Genomic DNA, 16,204 nt, shown 5'->3' on the forward strand with positions numbered 1-16,204 from the left:
AGTCAGTCATCTCTGAGATGTGTCCAGTGAGCAGTAATGTGACAGCCTCCTAACACTAGCTTATCCTCACATGGATGAGCGGCTGTGTGGAAGTCGCCACAGCTGCCTTTCTCATCCTGCTTGGCTTTTCTGGGCCAACTCAGCCTGTCCTGTCACCAGTGGACTCTATAATAATATATTTAAATGCTGCTTGACCAAGGATATAAAGCATTTTGTGGGGACAAAGTTGATTGCTGAAAACTGCCACCTGCAATATGGCACCTGCATACAGTAAGCCCACACGTATACACACCTAAACATTATTATTACTACTATTATGAATTCACTTCCACCCCACATGCACAACCTAAGACATATTTAACTTCATTATTTAATAACTCCTGCACTGGGAAAATCCTATTTATCCTGGGAAACAATATTTGTGTGAACCCACATTGGAGTGCAAAGATAGAAGCACATTCATACACCAGCCCAAGAAATAAGGAAATTAGAATGTTGTTAGGATGAATATATCCATGTAATATTTACAAAATTATCTCTTCTGACACGAGGAAGTGGCTATGGCAGCATTGGAGGTCTCTCCATACATCTCTCTGAATGTTGTCCCAGGACAGCAACCTCACAGGTGTCCTGATTACATTTTATATTTAGTTCCAGAGTGCAAGTTCAAATGCATTTTCTAGACTTTTTCTACGAGGGCATTTCAGCTCTGGTGCTGAAGGATTTTCAATCCCAGCCCCCTGCTCTCTCTGAATCACTGGTATTTCCATGCTTAGGGAAATAGTTCAATCTTAGCAGAGAAACTCAAGCAATTGAATTGTGAAAGGGGGTGAACACAAGGATCCTCTGCATGGTTTTGTAATAATGTACTTTTATTCTCTCGCCACAGTATTATCTGTCAAAACAGCCGAATTGGAATGACATCTTTGGGAACTGTTCCATCAACTGATTAGATAACAGATTATAAGGGACAAAGGGCTTTTGAAGGCTGTTTCTGGGATGGGTGGGGACAGATGGTAAGACAGTAGGAGGTGGGTGGAGGTGCTGCCAGAGAATTTCTGATGGTGCTGCCAGGAGATTTGTGATGATGACTAGCTGGCAGCGAGTGACAAGAAGTGACTGACACTCGACTGATGGCGCTTAGGCTCCACCCAGAGCAGGAAGATAAACAGGCACTAAGTTCCTCGGCACCCGGGGTCAGATTCTTCTGCCTGCTGGGCCAGAAGACAGAAGGACATGGATGGAGATGGAAAATATTGGCCCCTGAGTGCAAGTGCAGCTGCAGAGCTGAAACACGCGCTCAAACATGAAGATCCCACACTAAGCAACACTGCGGTTTTATTTCACGGACACTCTGACAGAATGAACCACATCGCACAGTGCTGCAATTGGATATCAGAGGGACATTAAGGCAGAGAAACAGAGCTGTATGCTTGCAGAGATCAAACGGATATGAGAGACGCGTCAAACCTGTCAAAATTAAACACCATTTATGATGTCACTCCTTTGTGGGAATGCACGTCTATGTGATGTGAGGTGTGGCATGTCAGGTATGTTTGGGGAGGCTGTTTATCCTGCTGTACTGAACCCAGCTGCCCACTCTTTTTCATTTCCACTGACATGGACCTGCCATCCCCTCATAAACACACAAACACCCTCCCACACATTCCCATTCTCGCATGCATACAGGCTCATATTGTCCACCATCTCCTAGAACACTACATGACTAATATCTCATTATACTGTTTTTACAGGATTACAGGATGCCCTATAAATGGCAGAGCTCAGCTACAGCTTGGGTGTTGTAGAGCTTCTCAACCTTCCTATCTTTATGAGCCTGTTAGAGCCTACAGCGAGAACCATCTGCCCTCCAACCATAAACACTTTTCTTTTTAAACACATGCAGGTGAAAGTGCCCACACAGATATAGCCTGTCACTCAGGGGGATGAAGTATGGCTTGCAAACATGTCACCTGGCCCAGAAACACCCCTGGCCATTCCCAAGTCAGCTATGCTTATTTAGAAACATCTTTTACCAGTGCTGGATATTCACATGCATATGCACACACTAAACACACCTGTTGCCGCTGCAGGAAGCATGTGTAATACGTGTTTTCAGGCACAAAACTCATCTGTTAATTCAGTAACTATTGGCACATCTGACAAAGATTACTAACACATCTGTAACACGTGAATGTGCAAGGACATGTAACTACTGTAACAGCATCAATTACTATAAACTCCTGTAACAGCTTTAGAAAGCATGTAATAATCTGTAAAACAAGCACATAAACATACACATTAACGCAAATTGAATCCATCTGTGAAATGAAAACAAACACACATACCACAGTCCCCAGGGTCAGCATGTTCACAGGGGCATACAGAGAGCCAAAAACACCACAGAGGGCCACATATCCAAACAGAACGGAGTCTTCTTTTAAATAAATGGTATGAGCAGATGACAGCGGCTTTGCAATAGATAATAATGGATCTTTCAACAACATTACTGTTAGTCTAATGCTAGTTATAAATATAAACTGTCTATCAGCATTGAACATAAATATCACCCCCTCTCTGATTCAAAATATTACCCCCCCCCCCCCCCCCCCTTACACACACACACAGAACCGCCACAGTGGCACCAGGATTTCTTAAATAGAATGAGGTCATGCAGTTGATGACCTGCCACCACCACTCCTCCTTCTGTCACTCATGGTTCTCACCACCAAGGTCACACTAACACCCCCACCCCTTTCTCCCAAGAATCCAACTCCTCCACTCCACCTACTTCTTTAGGTACGGACAAGCTCTGCTTTACTTGATACTTCAGCACCTCTACCCACTTCCTGAAACACCTGTGATGGTGTACTAGACCGTGTACCCACTCATTTGCTCCATGTATGCATAATGGAATGGGCAGCAGGTATCTGGTACAATTAGTATGTTGTGATTAGGACTACAGCGACATTAATACAGATTTCAAATCTCATGTGTCCAGTGCTCCTTAATTTTGGATCCAACCAGGGGACTCCACTCCACATTCACTAGTCGTAGTATTCCCCCATAGGGACCCTCCACTTAATCACGTCTGTTCTCTATACTTGTCCCCAGCGATGAAGTGAGCTTCCCACCTTCGATCAGGGCAGTAGAGTCACTGCCTATCATCCACCACAGGCGGTAAAGACATGTTAACGCAGACTAGTTCACATGGGTATACCCATAATATGTTTGCTTTTTAATAATACTACATTCTCTATTTCTTTCTTGCACTTACTAAGCCATCTGACATACCACGTTGCAAGATTGTTTGATGCCTATACCTGTATCTATAATTCACTTTGTTTCACTTATGACACATCTGCCAATAACTAAGCCACAAGCTACTGTTTAACAGTATATTAGCAGGCCATGAAAACACAATGAGATAAAACTAATTATAACAAGACAATAAGCTATATCCAGCTATGATGATGCCTCAAGCTACAGCCAGGTCTTTGATTAAGGCAGTCTCGGACTGTCTCCCAATCAGCGCTGAGATGGTCCTGGACTGTCACCCAATCAGGGATGACAGTCCCGACTGTCGGTCAATAAAAGTGTGTTGACCTTTATGCATGTGGTCTGGCATCGTGCCATTCCAAACAGTTGTTCTAAAGTTAACTCTAATTCCCTCGGCTTGGATTTCAGTCTAATCCCCCTGCTGTGATCACATGGTGCTCTACCGATAAGAATTCCAGGGACAAAGCCCTCCACCTTGGAGTGGGGCATAATTCACACATTTGACTAAAGTTGGAATTGCAGTCATTTATTCAAGGAATCGATTATGCAGCGTTTTAAATGCATCAATTTCCAACTAATTTGTGAAATGTATTGACTTGATAATTTTGTGTTAAAACATTTAGAATATTTATTATGAAATCTAGTCCTGTTCTGTTTACACTTTATATATTGGGCCATTTTGTCACAATGAATCCATTTTAAATAGCACTAGATTGGAATGGAATCAGAATTAATTCAGTGGCTACATTTTTAAAATACCCAGACTCAACATTTTTAATTAAAAGTGGCTCTAAATAATAAAATACTGATGTTTCCATATATGCTGTTGGCAATCTTGTAAAAAAAAAGGTTCATAAAACATCCCTCAGATGTGCAGGTCAATTAGAGAATTATTTATTTTCAGTCTGACCATTAATAAGTAACTTGTTGCAGAGAATCCAGAACATAAATACATAGAAATTACCAGATTTCAGCATTTATTTTAAAAACAGAGGTGCACCAATTAAAATAATTCAGTATGTGCATATAAATATAAATAGAATCAATGTCAGGGCTAAATAAGAGGCAAAAGGAAAATATGGTCAATTTTACAGTGGATGTGACTGTGTGTGTGACAGAGGCCAAATTCTTTTGGCTAGGAGAGAGATAAAGAGTAGACTTTCTGGGTGTTTTTTTGATTATCTGGGAATCATCTGCTCTCATTGTTGGCATTCCTTTATCACAAATATCTCATTGAAAGCTCTGATAGGACAAAAATATTTAACAAACAATAACAGTCAATATCTTCTAATCCATATGATTTGCAATTCCCATCAATTTCAAATCGACAGACCATTAAAAAACTATCCCATCTCTAAATTGAGCTTCCACTACAGTGCAATTAAATTACAAAATTATTAATTTAATGTTCTATTCCTCTTATGCATTTCCATCCTGCAACCACAGCATACACAAGAAGTTGGCAGAAGTGGGTAACCCGGCTTCAAAGAGTAAAAAGACTGACCATGAATTTGCTCCACCACCATGCACTAAACCAGCTGATTCTAATTAGCATAACTCTTCAGCATGATGGGAGCAAACGTCATTCCAGCCATGCTTGACGAAATTCAAGCCAAACGTGCCACCTAGTGACAGTAGAAAATATCGTAGCGTAAAAACAACCAAGTACCTTCAGTGAAAACATTCGAAATCAAGAACTGTGGGGGTTTATTTTTCTCTGAACTCTCCATTGATTTAGCTAAATAAAAATTATGTATGTCATGCACAGGTTATTTATCTGGCCTCAGTTTATCTTTGAATATACACAACTTGCCATGAAGAAAAATAAATATGTAAATGTAACATAGGTTTTTAATGTAAAAACATTTCCTTAAAAATTTGAATTAGTGTTTTTAGGAAGTTACTTTTTTGCCCAGTGCCACAGTTTATTTCACAGCTGCTGTTTTCAGAGTATTTTTGGTCATTGTCTTTCTGACATTCTCCTAGTTTAACTCGCAACTGATTACTAAAAAAAGTCAGGCTGTGATAATCTGTCACTGGATGTACAGCTACTTTCATAACATATCATAAACCTCACATTGAAGGGGAAGCACCTCCCAATGGCAGTGGCTCCACACAAATTTGTTGTCGGAGTGACCAGGACATGAGAACTGAAATGTTTCTTTATTATGCATCTTTATGTTACATCTTTATACATTATTATTATTATTATTATTATTATTATTATTATTATTATTATTATAATTATAACTATTATATATGGAAAATTCCTCACCACATATTGCAGAACAATATTATCCAAAAATGGCCATTCTGCATGCAGGTTTTTGTTTAAACCTTGGCGTGCATGAAGGTTTTTGTTTTAACCCAGCACTAAGGGACCTAAGACACTAAGTCTGTGACTGATTGAAGACCGTAATGATTTCATTATTTGAATGAGGTGTCGTAGTGCTAGGCTGAAACAAAAACCTACAACCACTCCTTCCCTCTGGATAAGATTAGATACTCCCGTAGTAGAACATTTGGCGAATCACAATGTCATTACATCAATAAGAAAAAAATTAAGAGCTGACAGACATGAAAGTGCAAATAGTTCTTTTGAGGTCATCTCACATGGTCTGAGCTGAAAGTTATTTTAGCTTTTCTGGCATTCAGCATATATGACGGACCAAATCCTGACCTAAGTCATGAACAGAGGCAGGACTTCATATTTGCCTCCCCTTCATTCCTCTTCTACCTGTCACCTACACTGCACAGGGTCTCCCTGTAAGATTACAGTACATGCCACTCTATATTCTGTCTGGGAGGGGACAGTCTCCAAGCGATGATTTTTTGCTAAGGCAAAGACGGAGTCAGTCACTGAAGGATGATTCACCACTGGAGCTGTGATCGTCCCCATCCTCTGCAACCTTCTTCCCCACATCGGGCACAAGTGCATTGGGAGTGCTAGTGCAAGACAGACACATTCCACAAATTAATCCAACAGAAATTTGCCAGGGATCACCACACTGCAGGCAGAGCTCCAGTTCCTGTCACACATTCCTTTGAGGCCACACCACAGAGGAGCAGAGTGTACAGGGCACTTGCTCTCCAAATTTGCCAACGCCACTTAATGAGTGAACATATCTTACCCACATTTTATTAAAACTTAGAATAAAATGTCCAAATATGAATTTCAGTTTACCTTCATTCTTCAAATATTACAAAAAACACAGCACATATAATGCTACTTGTATAAATAAAGCAGTGTTTAACTTCATGTGTGCATATCTGTGTATGGAAAATGTACAATTTATAGAAAGGCATTTTCTCCACATGTATCACATGACCGACCTCAAACTTTCACACAACCCACAAGTCAGCCCAAGCCCACAGTTTGAGAAGCACTGATAAAGGGAATGATAGGAATAGTGGGAGAGGAGGAGCATGAAGATTGATACAGAGAAACAGGGAATGTAGGTATAAACACACTCACTCCAGCAGGTTGGGATCCAAGCCATCATGGATCATCTTGTTTTTTATAGCCATGATTGGAACGCCCTGGGATTGGAGTAAAATGTTTTTGGTGAGAACAAACCTTAGCAGCTGTCATATAATCCCTCCTTCCAAGGAAGAGCACATCACAAAATAGATTTTACAAATGCACGATGACAACTCTCCTCCATCTCTTTCACGTTTACATTAAATTCAGGCTGAAAGACCTCAAATGTAACAGCAGATGAAGGCAAGGTATCTAAGACCATAGTTTTATAAAAGACAAAGTACTTCAAATTATAGTCTCTCTCTCTCTTTTGTAATTCAATTTTTATTGAGAAGCTACATTCAGAAATGGACACATTTGACATTTGGTGTGTATACCACCCCCCACCTCTGCATAATTCCTCTTTATGGAAATATACTTTTTTATATTAAAATGGAGCCAATTATACCATTTTCACAAAAGAAAACTGCACTGCTGCACATGACCTATGACCTCTGACTCACCACTTGCACCATCTTCAGGTATCTGGCATAACGTGGGTCTGTAGACACAGTTGGGACGTTCTCTATGACTACTTCTGTCCTCTGCTGGTCTGGTGTCTCCTGTATATTTGGAACAGTGCAGACAGCATGGATAAACTAAATCAAACACAGATGCTAAACTTTTTTTCAAGACTAAATGGGCATGTGAAATAATCTCAACCATCGCTATTAACTTTTCTGATTCTGTTGTGATGTAAATATATGGCACATTACAATGTTTTTTTTTTTAGAACAAATTATCAATAAACTGCCAAGTGTCCAATGTGCTGTATTCTGAAGAAGCACATACTGACATTACTACAAGGAAATAATTTAGAGGGGTTAAAAATGAAACTCCCTAGTTTGTTGTACTTGTCAAAGCTACAGTAGCAAATACTTACTGTAAAATGAGGCTCAAGGGTGGATGTAATATATGAGGAAATGTGTTGGATCTGTAATGGAGCTGAAGTCATAGGTTCAAAAGATTATCTCAGATGATCTGAACAATCAGTTCCCATCATATATTCCTGTACTTGCGTTCTATGTGTGTGCATGTGTGTTTAGTACAGTACCCCAGGAGTAGCAGCTGCAGGGATCTCCGACTGGCTGGTTACCACCACTGGACCGTTGGAGTTGACAGCTTGTCCTACCCCTTCTATTCTCACATCTTCCAAACCAGGAATGGAGGACAGCTGAAATTAGGCATGCAAGCAGATACCAATGTCATAGTTCAATACCCACTGTACAAAAGAGCTACAAGTTGATTTGGGATGGCAGAATAATTAGAGTAATTAATATTGCAAACCTTAGCTTCCAAAATACTGAGAGTAGTTTCAATTCGCTGAATACGAAGGGATACGCTGGCCAATTTCTAGGAGGTTGAGACAACAATGAAAACAACACTGATGACAGATCAATCATACACATCAAAACAAAAGGAAGAGAAAGAGAGTATTTATAACTTGTTAGTTACCTCTTCGCAGACAGTGGAGAATCGGTTGAGGAATCGAACAGTGTGCACAATAAACTGGTTGAGAAAGGCAACAACTCTCTTCTGTTGGATGGCTGGTACCTAGATGAACCACAATTAACAGGTTTTGGCGAAAAACTAGCTAGCCCCATTTAATTACCCAGCTGGAGTGGATATTTGGCCACCTTTCAGGATAATACGCACCTTTGTCAAATCTATTCCCGATCCGACTATGGGCAGTCCATCCTCATCCATGTTTGAATCCTTCCAGGTATATTTGTGTTCTATCAATGTAAAGTATTTTAGACTGGCTAGCTATGTTTACAGTTCACAGTTCCGCAGTTCGGAACCTGTTCGGAACGCTGTCAAATGTAGTTCACGTGATTATAAACTGACCCGGAAACGTTAGGCAATAGGGTGTTGCAGTTTGTAGTCCTAAAACACGGAAGTGAGTTAGCATTTTTGAGCCATATATGGGTTCCCTCGGCATATTTCCAATGGTTTTTCCCATAGGAATTTCGATTTCTGCTGAAAAAAATGTCAGTGGTTAACACAAGACTAAGCGAGTTTCTCGTTTTGTTCTGCGTGGTAAATTATACCCGTTAATATGTCAACCGTGAATTTCTAAGCGGGTATGTGCTTTGAAACAGTAGCTAAGTTGCTAACAAAGTATATTGAAACTACCATGTTCGCATTCTGCAACAACCACTTTCTAGACCGCCTGCACGCGACAACCGTCGTAGTTTCAATTTGTTAGCAACTCACTCTATTGTCAGACTATCCTGGGACACTAAATACTAAAGACTAAATTCAATTTAAGTTGCTTTATTGGTAGGAAATGCATATGGAAATGTTGCCAGAGCATGCAGAAATCTATTAAATACATCATTTATGCACAGTAAAATAATGAGTGCGGACAGAATAGCACACAATAACAATATCAATGTTAATATAATATTATAAAGAAGAACTTATTGTATATGTTTACATGGTTACTCAGTGTCCCTCAGGTTATGGCAAGCTGTAATATGTTGTGCCGCTTTTGGGGCTGTTGGTCCTGGCTGTACATTTTTCATCCTTTGAGAAGGATTGAAGGAATTGTTCTTTATAATTATAGAAGATTTGTGCAAATATGTTTCTCTCATTTTTTTCTCTTTCGTTTTGTACATTACATTACAGGCGTTTGGCAGACGCTCTTATCCAGAGCGACGTACAACAAAGTGTATAACCATAACCAGGAACAAGTGTGTCCAGGAACAAGTGTGTCGAAAACCCTAGAGAGAAGTACTCTTCCAAGTGTAGGGAACAACCGCATAGTTTAACTTGGACCCTGTAGGTTAATCTGATTAACACTAACACAAACAAGAACAGCAACATACAGTCTATGCAAAAATAAGCAGTAGTTAAAACACGAGTGCATTAACTAAGTCAACTAAGGAAGTTTAGAAGGAAGTGCACCTTTGGCTCCACCGCTCCTCGTCAACACGAAACTCAAGCTAATATTCACTTTCAGTTCATTATAATCAATTGGCTCATTCAACCGAACAGCGTGGTACTGCTGAGAGGAGCTTCCTGGGTGTGCGCGAGTGATTATGACATTTTGCCCAGTTCCACTGATATCTCAGTTAAAATGTATTTTATAAAACTGACACTAGATGGAGGTAAAGTGCTTCTTATAGGCTAAACGGTGTCAATGACTGAAAACACCACAGCTACAGCCAAGTCCAACGTTCAGTAAATCACTGTTGATCAAGAACCAAAGACCATATGCCCAACAACCTGTTGGCCATTTGTGCAGAGATAAATTTTGCTGCACATTTAAGGCGCATATTTATTTTTACAAATAATCAAACAATTACAAATATTGTTTGAACTATGTGGTCTTCTATACTGTATTACCTGCACCTGTTAATAGTTGTGCATGTATGTTACTGCTTTATGTTTCCTTTTATCAGAATAAGTGGTAATGTCATACCTTTTTTCACGACATTTTCCCACAGGGTAGCATGTAAACCAAGTTACAACTCGGTGAAAATGCCTTGGAATGCCTAATCCATTGTGGGAAAGGATATTCCTTGCAGTAAAGTTGGCTTTATATATTGTCTGCTTGACTAAATTCACCAGTAGACCAGCAAGGCATTAAAATAGTCCAGAAAAGATTTTACCTGGCTTGTACAAATAGCTGTGCAACATTTGGGGGAAAAAGGGGAGGGTTCTGCTGAGTTTGTGAAGGGAGGATGTGCAGAACTGAATGGATTCAGCTTGCTCTAGATAGTTCTCTAACTTGGTCCTGGGAACCCTGTGCATGCTGGTTCTCCCTTTCACCACATCTGAAATCTTGGAATTTTAACAAGCTGTTAAAAAACAGTTTTCTTCATTAGAAGCTTTTTGTGTTTTCAGGGATTATTTGACCTCTTAGACCATATTATGTCAGAAAAAGCTAAACATGCCATAAAGAATAATAGTCCCATATTGACATTTTGCTTATTGTGCTAAATTGCAAATTTATTTAACTGATCAAATTAAGTCTGAGGTGAATCAATAGGCTGCTAATTGGTGAAAGTGTGGACACACTTAGATTTAAAAAAATAAAAGGAGTGAGACAGGTTGGTAATTGTGCACATTGCTGGGTTCAGAAATTGATTTTTGAGGAGAGAAGTGACTCCTTCATGGCAGCTCTGGGTGAAAACAAGGTGAGTTAGTTGCCATCCTTGTGCGTGGATGGGGACTCGACAACAGTGAAGCTAAGAGACTGTAGGATGAAGACGGAAGACTTTGAGGTATGGAGCTGGAGGTTGAACGCTCCCAGTGGACCCAAATCTACAAGTAACAATGGTGGTGACAGCATGAAATTCAAAAGAAGAGCACGAGAGAGAAGGAAGAGATATGACATGAAAAGTTCATAGTAGTGTACATACATAATACATCATATACTTCACCTTATAAGTGTGCTATTTCCTCACATGTCATGGTTACAGAAAGTATGCACAACCCTATATAACCTAACTAACTGTTACCATATGATACAATGTTCCCATATTTAATTCATTTATTTTTTTAAAGTATTTTAAAGGGGATTGGCATTGTTTACAGTACTTATTACATGCATAGAATATATGTGTATGGTTAATGGTTACTATGAAAATTGAGATTGCATTACTCTGGAGTTTGGTCTGGAGGGTCAAGACAGAAATGCAAGTTTTCCTTTCTTGGTGTCCAAAAATGCATTTATTTAGAATTTTTTGATATTTAAAAACTTTTTTGTATGCACTCCTGGTTGACATACACCATGTTGAAAACATAATACTGACTCTCAATGCCTCACAGTGCATTCTCATTTTAAGCTACAGGTTCAGCCTTTCTTAAATTCTTAACTTGATTTTATAAATGAAGGGGTACCGTGAAATTTCCTTCCAGACTCATCAAAACATTAGGATGTCTGCATGTTGCTACAGTAACACAAAATATCAAAATAAGAGCCTTTCTCCACCCTCCTAGATGGTGTCTCTATTTCTTCCACGACCACACCTGCACCTACCCGTACACCCACCAACTCATACACACATAAGCGTGCACTCTTAGACCCTGCCAATGTCTGTTGCACTGCGTGACTGTAGACCATAAAAAGTGCTGCAATTTAGGGCTGGCTTTGATCAGAGAAACACACCTACAGTTCAATCAGCTTTACCAGGCATCAGTCTTTGTTAGAAGTTTGATACTAAATGGCTCCAATATTGCAGTACAAAATTTGCATGCACATTTCAATCAGGGCAGATCTGAGAACATCTTCTGGTCTGGAAGGAGGGGGGGAGGCCTGGAATTGTGGATACTGAAAGGAAGGAGTTAAGGGACTCCTCCTGTCGGACCTTGTCCTCGTGTGAACTTCACTGCATGCCCAGACGGATCAGCAGCCCTCCTCCCAGGGTTTCAGGTCTCTGTCTACTGTGAGTCTGTGCAGAACATCACCCTCTCTGCACAGGCAGGGCCTCTGTCGGTGCTTCCACACTGTCTGCAGTCCTGCACTGTCAGGACACCTGACTCTGCTACTTCCTAGTAAGGTTTTTCAGCAGCAGAGGCAGGGTCACTGGGTTGGAGCGGACACAGGATGCTGTCACACACACCCCACCCCCCCTCTCCAAAGTCCTGTGGAGTGAAAACAAGACCCTCAGGTCAGAAAATTCAAGAGGGAGAGAGAGAGAATGGCAAAAGACAAGCAAGAAGGGAAAGAAAGAGTCAAGGGGATCGAAACCAAGCCTGAGAGAGTGGGATGAAATCTACACAGTGAAATGTCTCGTGTTAATTCAACTCTAACAGTGTTAATTCAACACTTAACTGATGACATTTGGACCCACTCTGGAATTTGGGACCAAATATTATCTATTGAGTGTTGAACTAACACTAGACATTTTACTGTGTAGGGTGACTTGGACAAGTAAACCAATGAAAAAACAGTTGCTGAGAACTTTAAAATCACGTGAGCCTTTATGTGAGCACTAAAGTATTTAACATGAAAAACAAAGGATTTAAATTATAATGAACTAACTGTACTACTGTGGGGAGCTGTAGACCATAGGACACACACATCGTCCTGTTAGAGCTATATATGTAACCTGACCTCTCTATGCATTAGCATAATAATACAAAATAACTCGGTGGCATGTATGATGTGTTTGGTTTTTAATTCCGCTATATTATTACTGTTGTATCTCAGAAGTCATACATTTTTTCCTTTCCTTTATATATGAGTCTACTTCTATTTTGTTGTATGTGTTTCGAGTAACCACAAGTTAGAAGAGCCAAGAATTCTAACTGTAGAGTAGTACTAAAAGTTATTATGTTAAAAAGCATTATACAAATAAGACATACTATACAGATAAACAACTTCCACTGGATAAACAAGAACCCAAAATGCAAAGAATGTGAAATTAAGAATATCTCTCATCTGGCTCATGTTTCAAAACTGCTTACTAACCTTGTTATTCTCTTTTATAAAAAGACTGTGGCCTTTGTTTATAACACAATAGAAAATGGGACTGCTGGCTCTCTGGCTCAGAAAATTCCACTTTTGAAGGGGTGTTGTCTATTCTTGGTATCAAGTGGTGTGGTTTTCATTGTTGCTGATTTGCATAGATGTATTTACATTTAACTGAATACTATGGTTTGAACCAAATCAGTGACTGTTAAAACTACAGCCTTGAATACTGAAAAAAGCCAACTGTTCCTACAATAACAGTGCCGTTGGAGCCAGAAATCTCACAGTGTATTGCTCCATTGTGTTTATAAACAAATGCTTCCTCCTTTTTAAATTCAGATAACAAAAAAGGAGGCAATTTTGAAACAGGAAACAAATGAGAGATATTCTTAACTTACCATTCTCTGAATTTTTATTTCAGGTTAGGTACATGAAGAGTGAAAATGTGACTGGACAAAATTCTTATACAAAATGACTGTATTTTCCTATTATTGAACATTTACTTCACTGGAATCATCAAAGCAACTGCGGATCTACTGTAAATTGAAGTGCATGTGTTCAATTATATGCATACAATGACACACAAGCCACTTGCTGTTTTGAGATGCTGATTTTGAGATGTAGTTTATTGCTGGATGTGTACTGCACATTCTGTCATCTCTACAGTTGGGAGGTGACATGAATAATATAGTTAGTGGTAAATCTACTAGTTTCTTCCTACTTGAGACAATATGCATGGATAGTTTACATTTTTAAGCAGCGCATAACAATTACTTAAATCATAACTTCACAGTCCTGCCAGACTACTCCACTCTGCTCTTCTGGACACCTTACTGTCCCTTCCCTTTAAAGTCCCATCTCACGGTCGCGTCTCTTCTCCACTGTATCATAAGTGTGTTTATTTCAAATGCAATACCATATCTATGCAGCACTGACCTTGATTGGATTTTGGTTTCATGTGGTCTTGAGGTACTGAACCTAACCAACATGGCGCATACTGCTGACCAAAATGCAGGCAAGATTGTTTGAATCAGTTCTGGACACCTATGTTCTCCCATGTTTGCTTGCTTTTAGATCTTAGCGATATGTCCTCAGGTACGTGTGCCATTAATGCCTGCCGGAGGTAGCCACCGTTCACTGTATGCCAGCACACTGTTAGGACATTGCATTAATATCAATAGTCAAACTGTGAGTTTGAACCAAAACTGGTCATGGAGGAACTCATACACCATGTATGTCTGTCAGAGGCTGCCCTATCCAGGTCACAGTGAACAATTGCTGACATCACAGCTCTATACCTCACAACACAACACAAATCTTCCCTCCATCTGCTCTGTTATTCTTAGTGCCTTTTGCAGATCTCTCTCAATCACAATCCCATAATCTCTCAGACCTCTCTTCCTAAACATTCTGTGTGTGTACCTCCTTTGATATTCTATTCTCCTCTCAAATCAACATGTGAACATAGCTCTTCCAAAGATTATTTTCTAAGCAATATGAAATAAGGAGCCTGCTTTGGGCCTGTTGCATAGCTGAAACATTCTTTTGTGCTATCACGAGGTACACACACACAGTTATGACATTGCAGCTGCAAAAATTACAGTTCTACATGATATCCTGGAATCTGGCCAATACATTGTCTCAAAATTACTTTTGACAGTAAAAAAACACAGTCAGAACAGCCACTCAAAATGCATTCTTGGGATTCCATACCGTCTTTTCTCAGGTGACTGATTAAATCATGATGTGGCTTTTCACTTCTGTGTCCAATCACTTTCGTGTTGATAAACTCTGACTAGTATGATTTTCTTGGTGAAATCTCAATGTGATTGGGATGGAACACATGGAGGATGGGGGAGAAAACTAAACTGGCATGATGCAGGACTAAATCTGAGGATAAGCTCGCTGTGAATATGTGATTATTACCTTTTCTAACCTCAGATTAGTGTTTGTGAGTGGGACTGTGTGTTTGTGTAATGACCTACTTTTTGCCCACACGATCTTGTCTTTGCCGGCCATCATCCACAGCTGTGTGCAGACCTGGCTTTCCTGGAATGATATACCCATCTAGCTGACTGGATAAGTGATGTTCTGCCTTGTGATTGGATCAATGTCGATCTCCTGTAGTATGGGGTCTCTGGCACAGAAACTCTTTGTGTTCACATAGATCTACATGTCCAAGAAGAATAAACACAAAACACAGAAAGTACACTGTTCTTCATGAGTTCCCTCCATTCCAATGGAAATACCCCATCGAACAGTCAAACATATCAAACAGCAAAGTAATCAGTATATTTTTTAATCTTTGCAATAGGCTGCACATTGAAAAAACATTTAATTTAACTAAGCATTTAATTTAACGTTTGTAACAGTACAGGTGTCTAGTTTTACTCAAGGCACACTTTTAGGCCATTATGCAGCACTCTCATCATTCCCAAACTGAGGGATAATAACTATTATAATAACTGATCACACATTCACAGTCAGGGAGTGACTGTTGGGAGCCATTGTCTTCGAGAAAGAGGGAGGGAAATGCAGGAATATTCCCTGGAGGTGACGTCAGTGGACCATTTTGTGCAGGTTTGTAGCAGGTGTCTCCACCTCATCCGGTATGAAAACATTCTCTCTCACTGAGGCCCTGAGGGTGGTGCTGCAGGGGACCACAGACAAAGAGTTGGGCCCAACCTCTTGGTCACTGCCATAAGCCACCGATGAGTCCAGTTGGCTTTGGGACACTGGAGGATACTTGGATTCACCCAGCGTTGTGATATGAGTATGCACGATAAGAGAACCCTCAAAATTCAGCCTTCACCAGTAGGCTGCATTGTAGAGCTCAACGTTTTTCTTATGTTGTAGTAAATAATACAACAGACAATAACGTGGTCTGTAAAACACAATCTTTTTCTATCATGCCATGGTTTTGGCAATTCTAGGCAATTACTGCACAATATTTGATGCTCCCTCTGTTTAACAGAGGTGAG

General features: G+C 39.9%; 1 protein-coding gene across 2 annotated transcripts; it reads right to left on the reverse strand.

The window, feature by feature from the left end:
* Positions 1–5,423: 5,423 nt before the first annotated feature.
* Positions 5,424–9,829, reverse strand: LOC135259184 (WASH complex subunit 3-like). Of its 2 annotated transcripts, XM_064343243.1 has the most exons (8): positions 9,710–9,829; positions 8,456–8,535; positions 8,255–8,353; positions 8,087–8,152; positions 7,854–7,973; positions 7,264–7,362; positions 6,755–6,819; positions 5,424–6,225 (listed from the first exon to the last, which is right to left on the reverse strand). In XM_064343243.1, the coding sequence occupies exons 2-8, from the start codon at positions 8,504–8,506 to the stop codon at positions 6,132–6,134; spliced, it is 594 nt and encodes a 197-aa protein (XP_064199313.1). In that variant the 5' UTR covers positions 8,507–8,535; positions 9,710–9,829; the 3' UTR covers positions 5,424–6,131. The 2 variants fall into 2 exon arrangements, with proteins under 2 accessions (XP_064199313.1, XP_064199312.1); XM_064343242.1 differs by lacking the exon at positions 9,710–9,829 and having other exon boundaries at positions 8,456–8,641.
* Positions 9,830–16,204: the final 6,375 nt, after the last annotated feature.

Source organism: Anguilla rostrata, chromosome 7, assembly GCF_018555375.3.
Source record: "Anguilla rostrata isolate EN2019 chromosome 7, ASM1855537v3, whole genome shotgun sequence".
Lineage (NCBI taxonomy): Eukaryota > Metazoa > Chordata > Actinopteri > Anguilliformes > Anguillidae > Anguilla > Anguilla rostrata.